The sequence below is a fragment of the Muntiacus reevesi genome, chromosome 7 (genome assembly GCF_963930625.1).
Source record: "Muntiacus reevesi chromosome 7, mMunRee1.1, whole genome shotgun sequence".
NCBI lineage: Eukaryota > Metazoa > Chordata > Mammalia > Artiodactyla > Cervidae > Muntiacus > Muntiacus reevesi.
The window spans coordinates 79,297,554-79,320,280 of record NC_089255.1 but is presented as its reverse complement, the minus strand read 5'-3'; the positions used below and the strand labels follow the sequence as shown (position 1 = coordinate 79,320,280).

Genomic DNA, 22,727 nt, shown 5'->3' with positions numbered 1-22,727 from the left:
AAGAGAAAGACAAATACTGTACAATCTCATATGTGGTCTAAAAACAAAGCAAAACAAAACAGATCACAGATATAGTGAATAGATTTGATGGTTGCCGGAGGCAGGGTGGCTGAAATGGGTGAAAGGGATCAAAATGTACAATTTTCCATCTATAAAATGTCATAAGAATACAATGACAGGTGATCACAGTTAATATTATTGTTATCACATATTTGAAAGCTCCTAAGAGAGTAAATCTTAAATGTTGTCATCACTAGAAAAAAAAATTTCTAACTACATATGGTAAAAGATGTTACTAGCCTTACTGTGGTGATCACTTCACAATATATTCACAAATATTCAAACATTAAGCTGCACACCTGAAATATAATGCTGTATGTCAAGTTAAATAAAACACTGAAAAGCCCTTTCGGTACTGATGCAGATGTTTAAGATCTATTAAGGGAGGGGAGGCAACATATAGAATGGAGTGATAGGAGAGGGAGACAGACATTTGAATTTGAATCTATATGCTGTAATGGGATTCATAAGAAACTATTCACAGTGGTTTCTCATGGGAGGCAGTGCAAGTGAAAACTGGGAAGATGGTGGCAGATAAAAAAGGGTGACTTTGCACCATCTTTTAGAGCTTCTTTTTTACACAGGCAAATTTATTTTTAAATTTATAAATTATTAGACAAAAACATGAATTTTTCTTTTTTAACAAACTGTTAACAGGGAAGGTCTTTATCACATGAAGAAAACTTGCAAATATGACTACTAAAAATGTTAAATTTATATGCTCAAAAAACTCAATCATACAGCTAAAAGACATATTAGGGGAAAGTTTTAATACATAATAAAGAGCTAATTTCTATATACACAAAGGGCTCTCAAAACCACTTAGAAAGAACATGACTAAAATAATAAAGGATTATTTGACAAAAAAAAAGAACATGACTTACAAAAACGGATAAAGGACACAACAGATAGCTAAAAGAAAAGAGATATAAATGTCTACTAAATCTATAAAAAGATATTCAAAGAACCTATTAATAAAGAAACACAAAACAAGATGCCATTTTACAAAACAGCATCAAAAATCACTAATAATGTTGGTGAAAATAAACAGCAATGAGTCCTATCACATACACTAGTGAGAATATAACTGGTGTAACATTTTCTGAGGTATAATCTGACATCTAGTTTAATTTTAAATGTACATACTTTGACCCAGCAATTTTTCTAGAAACTTATGCTATAAAACTTCCATAACTAAAACCTTAAATATATGAATGTGTACCACAGTACTGCCACAGCATCATTTGCTTTTACTTTGAACCCTTACTTTGGACTATATGTACTTTTATTTTGGACTCTATATACTTGAGTACCACCTGGAACAATTTCTATAACTAATATTATTTTCATGATAAAAACCTAACGGTTTTTTAACTGGAGGGTGAAACGCTCGCTCAAGGATTATAATGGGTAAAAAGCACCATATAAGTGTTACTATTACCAGTACCATAAAAGTCTCTATTTCAGCCAGAATCAAAATTATTCAGTAATTTATTCACTGCTGGAAAAAAAGGAGATGACTTAAACCAGCAACCTAAGCAGGAATCAATAAGGTATTTTCATATAGTCACAAATAGACTAAAACGTCCCAGGTAGTGACTGTTAGCATGAGGTGTTCACTAGCAATCATCTATAGGCTTTCTGTTGGTACATCTAGACAGAGTGGCTTTCCAAAATACACATATCTGGAAATTCCCCCTGACAGTGGTTTATTGAGTAAAGCAAAATAAGAATGCAGGTAAATTAATTCCCAGTTATCAGATGGTGGGCTCTAAAAAAAAAAAAAAGTAAAGGCAGCTCTATGTTATCCCTTGTGTAGAAGCCTGAGTCATAGGGCAGGCCGGCAATTCTCAAGTTGAGTGTCATGACAAACATTAGTCATGAAAATAAAAAGAATTCCTAATAATCTTCTAAAGCTGCTGAGTAACTTCCTTTAAAAACAAAACAAAGAAGGCTGACTTAGGAGTATCTCAACATCAGCCCCACTCCTGTGTTATGATATGCATTTTGTTAGAGAAGGAAAAGGGATGAGCAGGTACTCAGAATGAGCAGGGGAGTGGAGGGCAGGTAGCTTAAAATCATCCCATGGAGAATTCTAATTCTCACTCAACTAGTCCGCAAAAATATATAAAGTTATGATTAACTAAACTCCACCTGCCAATGGCTACAACAGTGTGAAGAGCCATGTGGTGCACTTCTGTGACTTTGGTTACTTTGACTTTCAGTAGTTTACCTACAGATATACTTTAACAAGAAAGAAAGCGAAGACAGATCCACAATGAAGTCTGAGTAACACTGACACTGCATTATGATGTGAACAAAAACGATGCTATGAACATTTGTCGGTAGTTGTGTAAGATTACCAAATCAAAGGCAAAGCAACAATGAGAAGTAAATTTGCAACAAAACACTACCCATATTAGATATCATGTTAAGTTTTATAAATTCTAGGAACTGTAACTTTGAATGATTAAACAAAGCTTAAGAAAGCTTTAATATGCTGGATATATTACAATAAAATACTTGACAGCAGAGCAAACCATTACGCCCAAGAACAGGTATTCTTTCACTAAAAAATCTTTTTCACAGAACAAAGATTCATTTGCCTGGTGGCAAGACCATGAGAAATGATGTTTCAGCAGAAATAACAAACTTCATAAAGATCCCCCACCATAAGGCCTAACACAGGGCCCAGCACACAGTTAAGGTTGTGAATGTATAAACCCTCTGCATAAAGCCTTCTAGGAAATGACGCATCCTCCTTCCAATTCCTGAGCACTCTATGACACATAGGAGATTACTCACAATCTACTGTGTAATATGATTGTGCATTTCCCCACTGCTTCTAATTTATAAATTAGGGAAACAGCATTAAATGGACACCAATGTCCATTTTGTGTGAGTGGGGTCTAAAATCTTTTTCATCTTTAAAATTATTTCATACCATATGTAAAATATTTCAATTAAAAATAGCTTCACATAGGTCAATGGTCAATGCATGATTTTTTTTTTAAATGCATGATTTAAAAACCATTCAAAATACTCTTTTGTCCATCTAAAATGTACCTAGCACAGACATAAAAACTTTTACTAATTTTTCTTTTAAGACAATTTGATTGTTATAAACTGTAAAATTCCTCAAAGAATAGAGGAATGGTCAGAGAAAACAGAAAGAAAGCAAGCCATATTAAAGATGATACTAAATGCAATACAGAATCCTAGGCCGGATCCTTAAACAGAAAAGGGACGTTAATAGAAAAAGTGGTGAAATCCAAATAATGTCCATGATTCATTAATAGTGCTACATGCACCAATGATAATTTCTCCATTTTGACAAGTGCACCATGGCTATCTACAATTTTAATATTAGAGGAAGCTGGACAAAGGGTATATAACAACTCTCTTTACTGTTTTTGCAACTTTTCTGTAAACCTAAAACTATTTCAAAATACAAAGTTTTCAAGATGATAACTACAGTGCTTGAGTCTGTTCAGTTTATGTCTAGACAACATTCAAGGAATGAGGAGGATTAGGAAAACAGCCAGATACACAATTCAAGCTTCTCCAATTTGTGACTAATATTCCTGCCTATTCTCAGGGCAGCTGGCACTCAGGGCTCTATTTGGTTTGTACTAAGCTCTACAAATAGGACTTCTTTTCCCCTTAAAACCTCAAAAGGAAATGGCTTGCTTTCCCCTAAGTTTTCTTTTCTTTCTTACCATAACATTAAGCAACAGAGACTAGTACCCATGGTACAAGTTATAAAACATGCAACTCCTAAGGTTCTGAAGATAAAGGAAGGAGAGAAAGAATGAACTGTTTTATCATCCCAGCAAAGAAAGCATTTAATCAACTTTTAGGGTGACAAGCAGAGGAATCAGAAGCAGTAACTATTCCAATGTGGTCTGGTAAAATTCACCAGCAATTCATCTGCTAAAGAAGGTAACAGTATAGTAAAATCTACAGAATATTTGCTGTAATCTGCCCTTTTCCATACCACCACTCTACGCCATCCTAGTGTGACCGCCCTGTTAACCCAGGAGTCCTAGCTCACCTACAAAAGAATTCTCTGCCTTCCCAGGTATGAGCAGAGATACAGGAAAACCATGTGATTTAACTTGGATAAAATAACAGAGCGAAGCAATCAATTTCCTCTCAAAACATTTCTGCTTGTTTAACAATTACCTATTGTGGAAATTATCTGAGTACAGAGAATATAAAAAAATCAAATAAAAATTGTTTTGTGACATGTATCAGTGCAGTAAGCATCTTCAGTTTGGACTAAAAAAAAATTTTTTTTTTATTAAAAAGTACTTTATGAGAAATTCTGCCTATTACCAAAAACAGAAAATTACATAAATGGTTTATTCAACATTCCACTGAAAAAAATTTATGACAATAACACTTTTTTTTCAAAATGTTGAGTAGAGGTGGGCAGACAAGTATTCTCAATACTGCTGATGAAAATTAAATTAGTACTATCTGTCAGGAAAGCAATTCTTGACCATTTTCTTTGATCGTTGGCAGTTTTGATCATTTTCTTCTTTTCAAAAATTTTTTCCTTGGCTTCTGCTACAGGTTCCTCCCTTCACTTTCCTTCTGCCTTCTTGCTTCCTTTGCTGATTTTTAACTGCTCTTGGGCTTTGGAGTTCTAACCAAGCCCCTTTCTCTTGATGAATTGTATTTCCTCCCCAGATCTTCTACTCTGTGGCTTGGATTGTCCTCTATCACTGATAACTTCAAGTAAAGATTACTCGCAATTTCTCTCTTGAGCATTCCTCTTCAAACAACTCTGAACTCATGTTCTCCAACCTCAAAGGAACCCTCGAAACTGACCAGTAATTCTACCATCTCTGCTACACATTTTTCCCTCCATGAAAATAAGGATAGCATTTCATCTTCTGGAGAACCTCCTCAAACCTCGAATACGCTCCTCACATTCTGCTCACTCTCAAAAGAAAACACTCTGTACTTTAAGAGGTTACATAAACCACAGAAGATCTACCTCCACTAATTACCACCAACTGCTGACCCCTTTTGCTGTCAGCATTCGTCCTTTCCTCCTCCTGAGGATGATCGCTTACTATTTGTGCTCCCTGGACCACAAATCGACTTTGCCTTCCCAGTGATCTTACGCAGTTATTTCACTCTCTCATCCGCTATTTTTTCATTATAGTCATTCAATAAAAGTGAATTATATATCAAAGAAAAATATGCATATACTTTAAAAAGTCCACTTCTAAGGATTTATACAAAAGACTAGTTTAAAGATTTACCTCTAAGAATATTTACCCTAGTGTTTTCTAAATAGCTAAAAACTACCATCTACATAATCAGCAATGGGAAAATTGTCAAATACACTGTAACACATCCATGCTATAGTTTACTACAGAGTGATTAAAACTCCTTTTTCCCCCCACAGGAAAACATTCACAATTTATAGTCAAGTGAAAATAGGAGGCTTCAAAACTACAAATTTTATGAGCCCATTTTTGTAAGGAGGAAGCATAATATATGTTTATATATTCCAAATACATTTTGGTTACTATAACAGCCTACCTGAAAGGGATTACAGATGGTTTTTCTTTTTAATTTCTAATTGCCATACATATATATTTACATCTGAACAAAAAGGTTCTATTGCACTGACAAAACAAAAATCTAAATACTGAGCAAATAAAAGTACAGCATTAAAGACTAATAAAAGTGAAATGGTTGGATGGCATCCCAGACTCAACAGATGTGAGTTTGAGCAAACTCTGGGAGATAGTGAAGGCCAAGGAAGCCTGGCACGCTGCAGTCCATGGGGTCTCAAAGAGTAGGACATGACTTAGGAACTGAACAACAACAAAAGTGAAATGAAGGCTGAAATACACAATTATCACTCAGCTATTTTAAATTAAAACTTGGGTCTTACTTGGGAAGAGAAAGCATTCTTGATGTTCAATAAAGTTTTGCAACTTCTTTCAGTTCTAATAAAACTAACTCTCATGCTGGAGTGTCACCCTTTATAAATAGCCAAAAACTGGAGAGAGGCCCTCCTCACACCCAGGAAAGCGGGTAAAGAAGAGCAGACTAGAGCGTGTTCACACAAAGGAACACTGCTCAGCAATGAAGGAACCAGCTACCGACACACAAAACCTGGATGGCTCTCTAACACCATGCCGAGTGAAAAGACCTACACAAGGACATGCTACCTGACTCCATTTATATGAAGTTCCAAACTCAGTTATGAAAGAAAAAAAATCAGAACAGGGTGACAGAACTGACTGGAAAGGGCAAGCAGGAACTTTCTGGGGTGATGCTAATGTTCTTCAACGTGATGGGCTTGCACTACAGAGGTGCAAAGTCACTTGCCAAAATTCATCCAATGGTTCACTTTTAGAACTCTATCTAATGGTGTGAGTGCTGAAGTGTTTGGGGGTGATCTGTACTAATGTCTGTAACTTACTTCACATGCATCCCCCTTAAAAAGTGGGGGGCAGATCTTGACAGGAAGAGGAATTCAGAGACAGAAATAGAATTTTTAAAAATAGTAGAATCCAGGTGGTGGATACAATTCTTTTGATTTTTCTATATGTCTCAAAAATCCTTAAAAAAAAAAGTTGGAAAAACTTACTGAAAGTAAAGTCAGCTACAGAAAGCAAGCTACCTGCTTATTAAATCTGTGTATTCAAAGGCTCGGAAAAAAAAACTGGAAACTTGCCTAGTTTTCTAATTGCCGAATCATTTTACAACTTGGAATAACTTCTCAAATGGCACAAAGACATTAACAAACGACACTAAACCATGCCAGGGATCAACTGCTTTGATAAATTCACAAGTTTTTCTACAAGGTGATAAAATGCATGCTTTCTTGAAAACTTCCATTTGTAAACCATCTTTGGACAATGTACCCCTTAATTTATTTAGGGTATATAACAAAGATAATATAGGTCAAAACAGATCATCCACTAGTCATTAAACTTTTCCTAAAGAAAGAGTTTAAGTAAACTCCGGGAGTTGGTGATGGATAGGGAGGCCTGGCGTGCTGCAGTCCATGGGGTCGCAAAGAGTCAGACATGACTGAGCAACTGAACTGAAAGGATACAGATACTAATAATCTAATAACACTCTAATACTAACAATCATGTTCAGTTGCTAATATATGATAACTTTCCTAATTCAAGGAAAACATGTTAAGAAATATAAATTATAAAATATAAAAACATCAGTTTTAGTCATCATAACTAAATCTTGTTTACATTGATCTTTAAAATATTTTTAAATCTTTAGGAAGGAATGACTTGGCAGCCTCAGAGAATTAGTCACTAATAAGGAATTTATTATTTAGTACACAATAAAGATCAGCTATGGAGAGAAAATAACAATCATATAATCAGGAAGAAAAAGTTGAAGCCTTCATATATTTTATATGAAGGGGTTAGTTTCTGAATATACTCTCTCTGTAAGTTTAATACAGTATATACAGTGTCTATATTTGTATATGTATGTATTATGGCACAAAGTTTATACACAAAAAAATATATGCTGCATTTTTAGTGACTTAAGGGTTTTTCAAGTCATTCTGTATTTGATTTTTTAAATGATTCTCTATTTTATTTTCATCATGAATATTGATATTGAACCTAACCCCCAGTAAGATGTAACTCTACCATATAACACCGTCTACCACAGTACACCCCACATCCAGCTACACGGTCGGTGAAGGTGTTAAGTCTAAAGAAGGTTCACACATATAATGATATAATATTTATTCAGAACCTAATATAAGCCAAACACAAGAGAAGGCACTGGAGATACACTGCCCAATAAGTCAGACGCAGCCTCTGCCCTCAAGGGACTTTCAAGGCAGTGGGTAGCAGAGAATGCTAGAGACAGCAAACAAGCAAGCAAAGACAGAAACGTGTTTCTGATAAGCACTGCAGAAGAAAGTTATGGGAAGGAATGACGGAAAAGAGAAGCTGTTTCTGCATACCAGGTGAGGCCTCAGGTGACTTTTAAGACCAGCTGTAAAGCCCCAGCAGCAAGCAGCCTTGCGGAGGGCTGGAGGATGTATCCCTTCAGAACCCAGAGCATGTGCAAAGGCCCCATGGAGGAGAAGGCTCAGTAGGCTGAAGGAACAGAAAGGTGGCGGGTGTGACCACAACACAGTGGAAAACTTCACAAACTGTAGATAAAGGCGGAACTGGCTTTGGTGAGGCCTCGGTGAAGCCTCAGTGAAGATGATGGACTTTAAGGGCAAAAAAAAAAAAAAAAAAATTGAAGGATATCATATAAAAGGGGAATGACCCTAACAGACTGTTGCCTCTTCCTCTGTGGAGAAAGAGTTGTAAAAGGGCACGAAAAGAAGCCAAGGTAGTAGTGCAGACAAAAACCAGTATGAACTAGAAGTGGAAAGGAAGGTCTGAGATGCTCTGTCAGTAGAACTGGTAAGATTTGCTCATAAGGCAAGAAACAGGGGGATGGTATGAGCTACTAGAAACAAGATGGCGCCACTAAGAGGACAAAAAGAAAACATTTTTTTGGTGGGGTTAATAGAGAATCTAGAAAGATTTTAGACATCCCTGTGCAATGGCCAAATTATGTTGGGTAAGCAGCTAGATATAAGTCAGGGGCTGGGAATCAGAGTTATATTGGTCAAGTTCTCTATACTGACCCAGAGTGTTTACAAAATACAATAAATAGGTCACACTCCAGATCACTCACATCAGAAGGTGCACATTTTTAACTTGCCCAGGTGATGCTGCAATCACCATCCACAATGATTTTGGAGCCCAAGAGAGTAAAATCTGTCACTGTTTCCACTCTTGAGAATCCCGTGATCAGCAAGGAGACCAAACCAGTCAATCCTGAAGGAAATCAACACTGAATATTCACTGAAGGACTGATGCTGAAGTTGCAATCCTTCGGCCACCTGATGTGAAGAGCGAACTCACTGGAAGAGACCCTGATGCTGGCAAAGACTGAGGGCAGGAGGAGGAGGCGACACAGGATGAGATGGCCGGATGGCACCAGAGGACACTGACTCAGTGGACGTGAGTTTGAGCAAACTCCGGGACAGAGTGAAACACAGGGAACCCTGGTGTGCTACAGTCCGTGGGGTCGCAGAGTTGGACACAGTTGAAAAACTGAATAAAGTGATTCTGATGTCAAGTAGAGTCTGAGAACCACTTAAGTAAAGAGATTTTATTGTCACGGTTCGTTACCTAAGGATATAACTCATTATAAAAGAAAACATTACATTGAGCAACAACGTGTGAAGATAATGGTTTGACTTACTGTCTAATCTCTAGTCATACATTATAGAGGAAATACTCTTCTAATTAGCTTTTTCGAATGATTCTTTCTAATTAGCTCTTTCAAATGACTGACAGTCACTCTGAAGGTGGATAATCTCCTCTATTCCATAAATATTGTCTTACAAAATACCCATGAAATATCTCACAAGTGAGTAAATCGAAGTTCAAAAAGGTGGACAGTCTGGGCTAAAGGGCACCTAAATCAATAACAGAGCCAAGACTCAAAAATCAAGATAATACCAACTCCAGTCTGCTTCCCATCACATGAAAATACCACAAAGCTCACACCCACAAAGCTCACCATCTGTGACGTATCATGTACACACATAATTACAACAAGATAAAATGGGGTGAGTGCCTTAAGGCAAACAGAAGGACAATGAAAATAAGGAAAAGTTACTTCTTGATTTTCACTACTTAAAAATTTTATAATTGCAGAAACTACAAAGTCCACCTTTCAAAGTATCCACAAACACTACTCATAAAAACAAAAAAAAGTGACTCCTATACAAAAAGCCATTAAGACTCTTCCTAACTCAATATAAATCTCTTCAAAGAGATCTTTAAAAACAAAAGGGGAGTAGAAAACAGCTGCTGCAAAATGGCTTCAAAAGTCCGCTAGAACCAGTCACTAAGGCTCGTGTCCTCATCAGTAAAACAGGGTTTGGGATAAAGAACCTATACATATACTTACTAGTCATTATCACTTATAATTATTATCAGAAGAGCATACAAATAATCTATAACTGCCTGAGATTTTAACATGGAATGCTGGATTTTGGTTCTAACGCATATGTTAAACTATCTACCTCAATACTATAGTACTAGAATGCTTCCTAAAAAGTTTACCAATCTAAAAAAAAAAAAAAAGTTTACCAATCTTCTTTGCCAACTGCCCCTAGACCACGATCAATCAAAAAGCTCAGGGCCATCTGTACTGACCTTCTCACAACAGTTCTAATGCCTGTAATTGTTCATCATCCCCAAGCTAGACTTGAAGTTCCTCAAAGGCAAAAGCTGTATTTTGTTAACTTGTAATCGTTCGTTACTATCTGCTTGGCACTGATTTAGGTCTTGACAATACAGCAATAAACACAAGTCTCTTACTTCTTAGAGCTCACATTCTAAAGGGTAATTAATAAATACATAACCAATTTGTAATAAGTGCTCTTTAAAAAAAGGAGGGTAGGAGAGCTAGGAAGTATTGCAGGAGCTGGGAAGTTCCTATTTACATAGGTTATCAAGGAAATCCTCACATATACCTAAAACCTGAAATAAATGCAGCACATAAGTCACACAGATATCTGGAAAGGAGTCATCCAGACGGAAGGAGAAGAGCAAGTGCAAAGGCCCTGAGGCAGGGACACAGTTATTTTGCTAGGAAAACTGTGAGAAGGCAAATGAAGTGGGGGCAGTGGAAACACATGGACGGGGTGGCTTTGAGAGCAGAATGCCATGAACTGACCTATGTTTTAAGAGATCATTCAGACATCTCTATGAAGAACAGAGAATAAAGAATGGAAGCAGTGACTCTCATTAGGGGGTGGTGACAAAGATTAGTTGGATTCTAGTTAGGTTTTAAAGAGAGAACCCACAAGATTGGTTGATGAACTGGATGTGAAGAGAAATGAAGAGAAGAATCAAGGAAAGCTTCTTAAAAGTTCAGGAAGAGTAGAGTTGCCATTAACTTAAACAAGAAAGACAGAAAAGCAATTTTACTTTCCCAGAACCCAGCAAGTTGCCTAGCACACATCAGACATTCAGATATTTATTTGTGAATTAAATTTAACGGAATAAACTCCCAAAATGAAACAGTAAACTCAATGCATTGCTTTACATTCGTTCTAAATTTCCTTTAGTAATGCTTGTTAATTAAACAGTCTTAGGCACTAACACAGGTCCCATGCGAACATGGAAACCCTACACTGGAACACAGCAACTAATCCTTGTATCTGGAGAACAATTCTGGAGATAAAAGAAAACTGCATGAAAAGCTCTGTGACACCCTGAGGATTCTTACACCCAAAGTAATTAACCTGTTCATTAATGATGTCATATTCCTGGAAGATAGAGAAGTGCAAATAGAACTAACACTCCGGGCCAGAATTAATTGAAAATTATAACACTTTGTGGTAAATTTTCTGAAAGCGACAAGACTGAACAAGTAACTTCAAAAAATAAGCCATCAGTAACTCAGCATTTTTTCTTAAAACGGCTTTTCCCTCCCTCTCAATTCAAATAAAAATCGCTTGAGAATGTGAATAATCTAGCTCATCTTCCTCCACTTTTTCTGCCAACTAGGGTAAACAAGCTTCACTTAGCAAAGAACTGGGTATCCTCACCTTTAACACTTGGTGTAGTCATACTCCCAGATTTTCTAATCCAGCACCCTTACTACAGCTTCATGAAGAACCACAAACTTGGCAGAAATATTTTCAAAGACATTCTCCTAAAATAAAAAGTTACCAGTCTTTCCTCCCTTCTGGTTACTTTAAGATTTCAACTGAAGCTCAAGTATCACCTCTCTTACCCTTTAGTCTCCCTAACGCCCCACCCTAACCTACTGTTTTGTTTTTTAAAGAAAACTTTCGGCCAAAATAAAGCTTAAAAAACCTAGATCGTTCGGAGAGACTGATCGTCCTGAATTCAGCAACAGGCAGCGCTTTCCTTTTCCTATCAGCACAAGGCCTTGAACCAACCCAAACAAATCTGCTGAAATGCCAGCCAGAGTCCCCGTATCTCCCCCGCTCCCTCCCCCGAAAGCTGGCCTGGAAATAACCACCACTGACCACGGAGCTGAACAGAAAAGAACCAATGGTAAGCAAAAACGGGATTCTGCGAGGCAGGAAGGGCGAGAGCCAGATTTTCAACCACCACGTCGAAGCGAGTTGAGAGGAGCCCGGGCGCCCCACAGATGCATTCCACACGGAGCGGCGCACATTCTCCACCCCACACCCCGCGCTCCGAAGGCTCCGCACGCCGACGAGCTGGAGCGAGGGTCCTCCTCGGGGAGGAGAGGCGAGAACGCCTCGAGGGGAAGGGAGTGCCCGGGTTGGGAGCGGGGGTGAGTGTCCGGGGCCCGAGGCGCGGAGCGCACACAAGCACGCGCGCCCAGGGATGGACGCGGCGGCCCTCGGGAGCAGGAGGCTGGGCGCCCACCACCGTACGCGGAGGCGCGAGCCCCACTTGCGGGCTTTAGCCGCGGCGCGGAAAGGCTGGAGAAGGCAGGATCAGGACCCCCTCCCAGCCCACCCGAACCCCGAAGAAGGGGGCCTAGGAAGCTGCTATTTCCCAGTAAACGGGCTGGGCGCCCGGGGGCGGGAGGTGGGGGCCGCTGCCGATCCGCTTTTCCCGTGCTGGCTGGAATAGCGGGAAGCCCTCCAGGGAGCGGAGCGTGGGGAGCGGGGGAGGGGGCGCACGGGAGCGAGAGCGGGGCGGCGGGCCCTTAGGGGCGCGGGGTGGTGGGGGGGCGCGCCGGGGAGGGGAAGAGGGCGCGCACACGCACGCACACACACACCCGGCCGGGAGCCAGGGAGGCGCGACCGCCCGCCGGCCTCGGGAAACCCGGCCCGCCAGAAGGGGAAGGAGCCACCCTCCTCCCCGCCCCCACACACTCACCATGTAGAGGGTGAAGGGCAGGCCGAGAAGAAAGAGCCACAGGTAGAGGTGCAGCGCGTTCACGAAGGTGGCCTGGTGCGGGTCGTAGTACCAGCCCCCGCTGAGCGCGGCCCACACCCCCTGCCGGAGGATCTGCAGCGTCTGCGACCCCATCCCCACCCGGCGCCGCCGCCGCCGCCGCCGTCCCCGCCGCCGTCCCCGCCCCGGCCCCAGCTCTGCCTCCGGGTCGCCGGAGCCCGCAGCTGCCCCGTCTATCCCCCTCCGGAGCTCCGGCAGAGCCGGCCGGCGCTTCGGCGGTCGCTAGGGCTGCTGCAGCAGCAGGAGGAGGAGGAGGCAGCGAACGAGGAGGAGGCAGCGAACGAGGAGGAGGAGACCGAGGAGGAGGCGGCGAGCGGCGGGGCGGAGGAGAGCGGAGAAGAGGAGGAGACCGGCCTCCACAGCGCCGCCGCCATCTTGTCTCCTCACACCCGGAGCCGGAGCCAGGCCCCCGCCGACGGCGGCCAGCCAGCGCCGCCGCCGCCGCAGCCGCCGCGACCCCCGCCGGCCGCCAGCCCTGGGCCCGGCGGAGAAGGAGGCCCGGCGCCCGGGAGGGACCGGGAGCAAGCCGCGCCCCCTTCCAGCTCCTCCTCTTCTCTCCTCTCCCTCCGCCCCTTGGGCTGGTCCCCGCGGGTGCGCGCAGCGCCTCGGCCGCCGGGGGCGCCTCCTGCCGGCGCCCGGGGGAAGCGCGCGCGCAGTCGCGGGCCCGGGCCGGGGGTGGGGGCTGCCGAAGTTCCGGGGACCGCGAGTCCCGGCTGTGGCAGACCCCAGTACGTTCCTGGTACCCGAACCTGACACGTTCCTCACACTCTAGAAAGCGGGTCTTTTACCCCCTGAAACCTTGTCCTTAGAACCTGGTTAACATCCTAGCTGACGTCTCATGATATTTAGGAAACACCTAAGGAACAAGAGGCTCACATCTGAGCTACTCATTGAAGGCCCGAAAGAATTAGGTACAGCTGATGACGGTTGAAAACGACAAACCACCCGATTTGAGCAAGAACTGTGTTGGCCCATAAACCGAGCTAGAGACCCTTGACTATGAAAAATAGCCACGGCCAAAACTGAACAGATTTACTACTTCCCACGACAGATGAATTAATAGAAGCTGCAAGAGATGTGAAAGCATAGGGTGGAGAGGTTGAGCATTGTATTCAGTGATTTTATTTTTATAACGTGCTGTAACTTGTAGCAGTTTTTTGGTGTTTTTTTTTTTTTAATGGGCCAGTTTAAACTGGATTGAAAGATTAACTGTGACTCCACTCCAAGTCACAATAGGGTCTTGTACTTTTCTTTTTATAACTGTAAAGAATGGGAATCATTCTTGGCTCTGAGTAACGTTTGTAAGGCGTGTCCTGATCTCATTGAACGAGATTTTCAAAAAAAAGTTTGAGTTTATGATAGCAATAAAAGTACTCTCTACTCCTGGATTAAAGCTGCTGTAATTAATGAGAATAGCAAGAGAGTCCAGAGAAACAGGGGCTGACGTTTTAAGACTGAAAAACCATTGCAGTGTCTCCAAAGTCATACCACTTTCCCGTTGACACATTTCCACACCCATTTCATTTGACCTTCACTATACTCTGTAAGGACAGCATAGAGGCTACCCTTATTTTATGGGTTAGGAAACACAAGCTCAAAGAAACTAAGTCATTGTCCGAGTTCTAGATGGGGTTGAAAAGACCTCTGGCACCAGCAGTCATCCTAACTGCATGGACTGAACTTTGGAAGTTTATTTTTCAGTACTCTCCACCTTATCCATTCAGATAAGCGTTTGAACTGATCAATAACTGCTCCGCTGCAGGTCACCTGGGGCCCATTTAAACATATAACCAGTTGTTTTCAAAGTGTCATCCCAGGACCAGGTGTGTCAATATTGCCTGAGAATGTGTTAGAGATGCAGATTCTCAGGCATCACTCCAGAGAAACTCTGGGTGTGAGACCTAGCTTTCTGTTCTAACAAACCTTCCAGAGGATGCTTCCCTGGTGGCTCAGACAGTAAAGAGTCTGCCTGCAATTCAGGAGACCCAGGTAGGATCCCTGGGTTGGGAAGATCCCATGGAGACGGAAATGGCAACCCACTCTGGTATTCTTGCCTGGAAAATCCCTTGGACAGAGGAGCCTGGTGGGCTATAGTCGATGGGGGCACAAAGAGTCCGAGACAGCTGAGTGACTAACACTTTGACAGAAGAGTCTAATATGCCTTAAAAGTTGGGACTACATCGTAGAACACCATCCCCAGCCTTGATTTCTTTGTTTCCTTGTAAGCAAAAAGTCTTGAAAGTCCAATAACATATCTTGAAACTGAGAGATCTGAATGAACACTTTAAAATATATTAATGGGTCTTCCCTGGTGGTCCAGTGGTTAGGACTCTTTGCTTCCAATGCAAGGGGCGTGAGTTCAATCCCTGTTCAGGGAACTAAGATCCCACATGCTGTGTGGTGTGGCCAAATTTTTTTTTAATTAAAATATATTTTAAAAAATAAAATAAAATATATTAATATGTCTATCACAATAAACTGTGGAAAATTCTGAAAGAGATGAGCATACCAGACCACCTGATCTGCCTCTTGAGAAATCTGTATGCAGATTAGGAAGCAACAGTTAGAACTGGACATGGAACAACAGACTGGTTCCAAATAGGAAAAGGAGTACGTCAAGGCTGTATATTGTCACCCTGCTTATTTAACTTATATGCAGAGTACATCACCAGAAATGCTGGGCTGGATGAAGCACAAGCTGGAATAAAGATTGCTGGGAGAAATATCAATAACCTCACATATGCAGATGACACCACCCTTATGTCAGAAAGTGAAGAACTACAGAGCCTCTTGATGAAAGTGAAAGAGGAGAGTGAAAAAGTTGGCTTAAAGCTCAACATTCAGAAAACTAAGATCATGGCATCCAGTCCCATCACTTCATGGCAGATGGGGAAACAGTGGAAACAGTGGCTGACTTTATTTTTCTGGGCTCCAAAATCACTGCAGATGGTGATTGCAGCCTTGAAATTAAAAGATGCTTACTCCTTGGAAGAAAAGTTATGGCCAACCTAGACAGCATATTAAAAAGCAGAGACATTACTTTGCCAACAAAGGTCCGTCTAGTCAAGGCTATGGTTTTTCCAGTAGTCATGTATGGATATGAGAGTTGGACTGTAAAGAAAGCTGAGCACCAAAGAACTGATGCTTTTGAACTGTGGTGTTGGAGAAGACTCTTGAGAGTCCCTTAGACTGCAAGGAGATCCAACCAGTCCATCCTAAAGGAGATCACTCCTGAGTGTTCATTGGAAGGACTGATGTTGAAGCTGAAACTCCAAAACTTTGGCCACCTGATTCGAAGCGTTGACTCATTTGAAAAGACCCTGATGCTGGAAAAGATTGAGGGCAGGAGGAGAAGGGGACAACAGAGGATGGGATGGTTGGATGGCGTCCTTGACTCAATGGACATGGGTTTGGGTGGACCCTGGAGTTGGTGATAGACAGGGAGGCCTGGTGTGCTGCGGTTCATGGGGTCGCAAAGAGTCTGACATGACTGAGCGACTGAACTGAACTGAAAAGCAAAATTAAGGTAAAATGTGCAATCTTACAATTAAAAGAGTGGCCTTGAGTCTTTGTCACAGACACACGGCTTTGTCAAGTGTTCATTTGTTTCTCCTAAAAGAGGAAGGCTCTCTGAGCAGGTTTTGGAAGTGATCCCAAGCTTTTCCAACACAAAGAAAGATGTAAACAAGGATAAAATTCCAATACCAAATCAGTTTCCACACCAACAAATATCTGCTGTAGTTTAATGTAAAAGGATTAGCTGTAATGGGGTGAGGTGGACTGGAAGAACGGAGACCAGAACAAGATACAACCATGGAACTGAAGGCAGACCCAGTTGGCGTGATGAGTGTGCAGCCAGAAGACAATATTTGGAGGCTACATAACCAGCAGCAGCCAGGAAGGCAGCCAGGATCAGGCTGGTTCAACACAGAAAATGTAAGCCAATGGGCAGCTGCTGTGCAGCCTTGGGAAACCCAGGAGCAGACAAAATTGGGAAATTGGCAAGCATTAAGAAAATGTGTTGGGCTTCCCTGGTGGCTCAGTGGTAAAGAATCCTCCTAACAATGCAGGACACATGGGTTTGATCCCTGATCCGGGAAGATCCCACGTGAGTGCAGAGCAACTAAGCTCATTGTGCCACAACTGTTGAGGCTGTGCTCTAGAGTCCAGAAGCCACAACTACTGAAGCCCACTCGCCCTAAAGCCTGTGCTCCTCAACAAGAGAAGCCCCTGCAATGCGAAGCCTGGACACCGCAACTCGAGAGTAGCTCCCTGAAACTAGAGAAAAGCCTGCACAGCAGTGAAGACCCACCACAGCCATAAATAAATAAATTTTTAAAAGGAAATGTATTGCTAATAGTAAGACCTCAAGCTCAATGCTGTCTCCCAGGTCTGGATTCCTCTGCCTTGGGGGAACTGATGAAAACAGAATTGAGATTCTTGAGAGGAGGTACGGGGCAAGTTTAGAAGACAAGGACTCGGGGCAACAAGACAGGTATCCAAAGGCAAGATCTGACAGGCATAGGAAGTCTTAGAAATGAAGGAGGAACTTAATACCTAGAACTGAGCATTGCATTTCATGCTGATCCTGGTTGTTTTATGCTGAGGTTCCAGGGTGTTAATAGGTTCAGTTCAGTCACTCAGTCGTGTCAGACTCTTTGCAACCCCGTGGACTGCAGCACGCCAGGACTCCCTGTCCATCACTAAATCTAGAACTTGCTCAAACTCATGTCCATTGAGTCAGTGATGCCATCTAACCATCTTATCTGCTGTCATCCCCTTCTCCTCCTGCCTTCAATCTTTCCCAGCATCAGGGTCTTTTCCAGTGAGTCAGTTCTTCACATTAGTTGGCCAAAGTATTGGAGCTTCAGCATCAGTCCTTCCAATGAATATTCAGGACTGATTTCCTTTAGGATTGACTAGTTTGATCTCCTTGCAGTCCAAGGGGCTCTCAAGAGTCTTCTCCAACACCACAGTTCAAAAGCATCAATTCTTCGGTGCTCAGCTTTCTTTGTGGCCCAACTCTCACATCCATACATGACTACTGGAAAAACCATAGCTTTGACTAGACAGACCTTTGTTGGCAAATTAACGTCTCTGCTTTTAATATGCTGTCTAGGTTGGTCATAGCTTTTATTCCAAGGAGAAAGCGTCTTTAATTCCATGGCTGCAGTCACCATCTGCATTGATTTTGGAGCCCAAAAATCCAACTGGGCTTGGAAACCTGAACAATTCCATTGTTTCCCCATCTATTTGCCATGAGGTGATGGGACCAGATGCCATGATCTTCGTTTTTTGAATGTTGAGTTTTAAGCCAGCTTTTTCACTCTCCTCTTTCACTTTCATCAAGAGCCTTTTCAGTTCCTCTTCACTTTCAGCCATAAGGGTGGTGTCATCTGCATATCTGAGGTTATTGTTTCTCCCTGCAATCTTGATTCCGGCTTGTGCTTCATTCAGCTCGGCATTTCACATGATGTACTCTGCATATAAGTTAAATAAGCAGGGTGACAATATACAGCCTTGATGTACTCATTTCCCTATTTGAAACCAGTCTGTTGTTTCATGTCTGGTTCTAACTGTTGCTTCTTGACCTGCATACAGATTTCTCAGAAGGGAGGTTCCCTCCAGTATGGCTAGGATTGATCCAAGCGCCTAGAAGTGGGAGTCACATGGCACTAGTCACTCAGTAAAAAGGGGTCAGCAGGATGAGCAGGCCCAGAAGATAGAAAAGACAGTTATAAACTGTATCTTTCAGCTCTGAACTGGCAACAGCATTTTAGAAAAATGCTTATTAACTGACTTAGGGAGTTAGCCATTGAAAGAATTCAGTGAAATGGATGACCTTTCCCAGAGACTGACTCAGTCTTTGGAGTGGAGGTGAGAGGGGAGAGAATCCTACAGTGCTTTTTACTTGTAACTTTCAAAGTGTTTATGAACGTTGCCACAACAAGCTTCCAATTTTATAAACAGGAAGCTGAGACACAGAAAGGTAACCCCGTCATACCCATAAACTATAAGAGCAAGACAAAAACTGAGGAATCTAATTTACTAAGTGTTAACACTCTTATTCATGCATAAAAGCCATTAATAATGTGACACTTAACATGTCAAAGTTAGCAACAATGACTTACTACCAAACCACCACCTGACATTTGCTCATCTTTCAGCCAATTCTATTAAAATTGTACTTCCTGATCAGTTCACAGACCCCTTGAGAACTGGAAAGGTTCTAACAGCAGATGCTCTCTCCTGCCTGAAAGGGCCAAAGTTGAGTGTGCAAAATCTTCTAACAACCCCCCATCCCCCAAGCCCACCTCGGAGCGGAGGCAGACAGACTGCAGCTCTGGTCAGTTTATGCAGTAGCAATAATCTGCTTAGCCACATGTCCTGCCAGCAACCTATATGTAGCAGGTATCCATGTCTTCTTCCACACACACCCTGGACCAGCTCCTCTCACTTATTTTTCTTGGTTAAATCAACATTTCCCCACTCACTCAGGTTTAGAACCTCCTAGACCCTTTGCCATATCTAGTTTCCTAGTCTTACTCTTGCTCAATCCTTCCATGACATTGCCAGATCCATCACTCTGGTGAGCACTCTCATAAACTCAGATCAAATAGCCTCTTGTTGCCTCCAATCTCTTTTCAAAACCATTCTGCATTCCACCAACCAATTCATCTCCCTGATTCCCTTTGCTCATGCCTCCCCTTTTCTAAGCTTTGCATTCCCTTCTGGTGCCTACCGTACTAAATCCACACTCTTTAGCCAGGCAGGCAAGGTCCCCCACAACCTGAATCACTGTTTTCTCTAACTTAGCTCTTGTTATTCCCCAACATAAAACATTTTAACATCAATATTAGCAGATGCATTTATTTTGATTTATCAAACCACTGATTTATCAGTGTCTGCCTCTCTGCTGTTGCTGATGACACATGCTTTACCTAGAAAACCGTCTTCTTCCATCTGCCTAAGATTCACTATGACTATTTTAAACCCATACATTATTTTTTGAATAGCCTAGAGTACTCATATGTTCCATTCATTTAGCACCTAAATGTATGCTTCTTTATATTCCTCCACCTGAACTGTACATTCCTTGAGGACAAGGCACTTCTCAGCCCATCACATCATGCCTAGTAGCAAACTGTTAAGATCAATTGACACTTGGTCAGTGTAACCTGAATAAATAAGACTAGATAAATAAACACAGAAAGCAATGACTTTTCAATTAAAGATTTTAGTCTGTTGTAGCTTCCAGTTGGCAACTCTTCTATAATCAAAAGCATTTCACTAGTTTAGAAGAAATATGGAATATATTGTAATAAATGGAAATATGGAATAAAGGTCAAGATCATTTGTAAGAGAAGGGAAATGCCCTAGAATTCTTCCCTGATTCTCTTTTTAGTCATTTGCTGTATACCACTTTATATTACATCATGAAAATGAAAGTCAAAGGGTGGTCGAGGCAGGAGTTGGGGGAGTACGGACCTTTCCAAGTCTTAAATAATAGAATCATAAAATCCCAATATCTGTATACGGAACTAAGTAAGTAAAATAAGAGTAGCTCATCCTTCTTGGAAATCTCATCTCAATCTACTCTGATAGTTTTCTTGTTAAGTGTCAATTCCATGTGATGAGTACTTTAGAACATGTTTTAATTGACACTAGTTTAGTAATTCTCACTATAGTTTTGTGTCATCCTAAGGTTATCTTCTGTTGTATAGTTAAAAACCCAAATCACTTTTCTTAAACTTACACATAACACTTTTGGGATAGGGCAATGAAAGGAAAGGGGACGTATATAGGATACTGAAAAAAATCTCAAATACTGGAAATCCCTGAATTATAAACAATATGCACATGCATTATTTCCCACCTTTTGCCATTAAAGCATTCTTTTATGTCAGATGTCTGATGTGTTTAGCTGCACCATATTAAGGAGCTGGTTTACCATTCTGATTCAGCCAGGGTAGCACAATTCCAGCAGGATCTATTGGGCTAATTGATGAAACTGGGTGATTCCATGAAAAGTTCACCTGATTAGTAGTTACTAGTGTTGTCTAGAGCATCTGCCTGTAGTTATGCAGAAATAAGAGAGGTGTCACCTCTGGAAGTTGAGTGTCTGGCTCCCCTAGCAAGGAATACTCAACAACATTCTTTGGTGGGAAGCAGTATTTGGTCATAGAAAGACAGTGGGGTGTGGAATCAGATAAACCTCTTTTTCAATCCAAAGCCTGCTACTTTCCATTTAGTGCTAGCCCCAAGTCAAAAAATTCAAGTAGAATTCAAGAATCCTGGAGAATTTAATGTTGTAGACTCTGCATTTAGTTTTGAGTACTGCAGCTTTTTTTCTAATGGCAAAAATGAGCAGCCCAACAATCTAATACTAAAAAGATTTTTCGTTTGGAGATTTTATACAACTTTCTTTGTGGAAACCTTGACAGCACATGGGAATGTATTTCTTACTAGTTTTGTTTGTTCATTTGGTTTGACTTGGTTTTGTTTGGTTTTGATTTTTGCTTTTGCTTTGCTTATTGTCACTGGGATTCAGCAACTGTTAATTTACATAACCATTTTCTAATTATGCAAATAGAGTATATTTTGTATATATGTTCCAAGGGAGTGGTGTAGTCAGGATAAAATCTCTCAAAAAAATCAATAGAGATCATGATGCAAAGTGAAACTTCCCTGTTCTTCTAGTTTTCTCATTCTTCTTCTCTAAGTATTTTCATCTTTTAAGCTCAGGATGCTCTTAAGTCCCATGACAGGTGTCTTTCAATGGGTAGTCCATGGACAACCCAAATCACAATCTTCCATTAAAAACATAGACTTCCTAGTTATGGCACATCAATACATAGGGCATTGAAAAACTCCTCCAGTGTTGGGAATCCCTGAATTAGAGAATGAATAGAAACACCCATTGTTTTCCATCTTTTGATATTAAAAAAAAAAAGAATGCCAAGCAGCCAATAGTTTATTGAAATGGCTTTTAACGAACTGACATGGATTGATCTTTATGATATATGTTTAAGTGCAATTAAAAAGCAGCGTGTATAATATGCTGTTGTTTGTAATACAGTGGGCTTCCCAGGAGGCACAGTGGTAAAGAATCTACCTGCCAGTGCAGAGACACAAGAAATGAGGGTTCGATTCCTGGGTTGGGAAGAGTCCCTGGAATAGGAAAAGGCAACCCATTCTAGTTTTCTATACTGGGGAATTTCATGGATAGAGGAGCCTGGAGGGCTACAGTTCATGTGACTCACAAAGAGTTGGACATGACTTAATGACTGAACGGGCACATATTTGTAATATATATATGTGTGTGTATATATATATATATATATATATAGAGAGAGAGAGAGAGAGAGAGAGATTATATATTGATCATATATGAACATATATATTGAAATATATGATTATATATTTCATGTCCCTAATGAGACATCTGAGAAAATGACAGAAGTACATCTGTACATGATTACTGGAAAAACCATAGCTTTGACTATATGGACCTGCTTTGGCAGAGTGATGTCTCTGCCTTTTATTATGCTGTCTAGGTTTGTCATAGCTTTTAATTTCTTGGCTGTGGTCACCATCTTCAGTGATTTTGGAGCCCGAGAAAAGAAAATCTGTCACTGCTTTCACTTTTTCCCCTTCTGTTTGCCATGA

At 41.2% G+C, this 22,727-nt stretch overlaps 1 protein-coding gene across 5 annotated transcripts in view; it reads right to left on the bottom strand.

The window, feature by feature from the left end:
- Positions 1 to 13,265, bottom strand: part of PCNX1 (pecanex 1) — a 175,995-nt gene extending 162,730 nt beyond the window's left edge. For 3 of the 5 annotated variants that reach the window (XM_065941703.1, XM_065941705.1, XM_065941704.1), the window contains exon 1: positions 12,981 to 13,265. In XM_065941703.1, coding sequence (XP_065797775.1) covers positions 12,981 to 13,133 — 153 coding nt within the window. In that variant the 5' untranslated portion in view covers positions 13,134 to 13,265. The remainder of the gene's footprint in view (positions 1 to 12,980) is intronic. The other 2 variants (XM_065941706.1, XM_065941707.1) reach the window with 1 other exon arrangement.
- Positions 13,266 to 22,727: the final 9,462 nt, after the last annotated feature.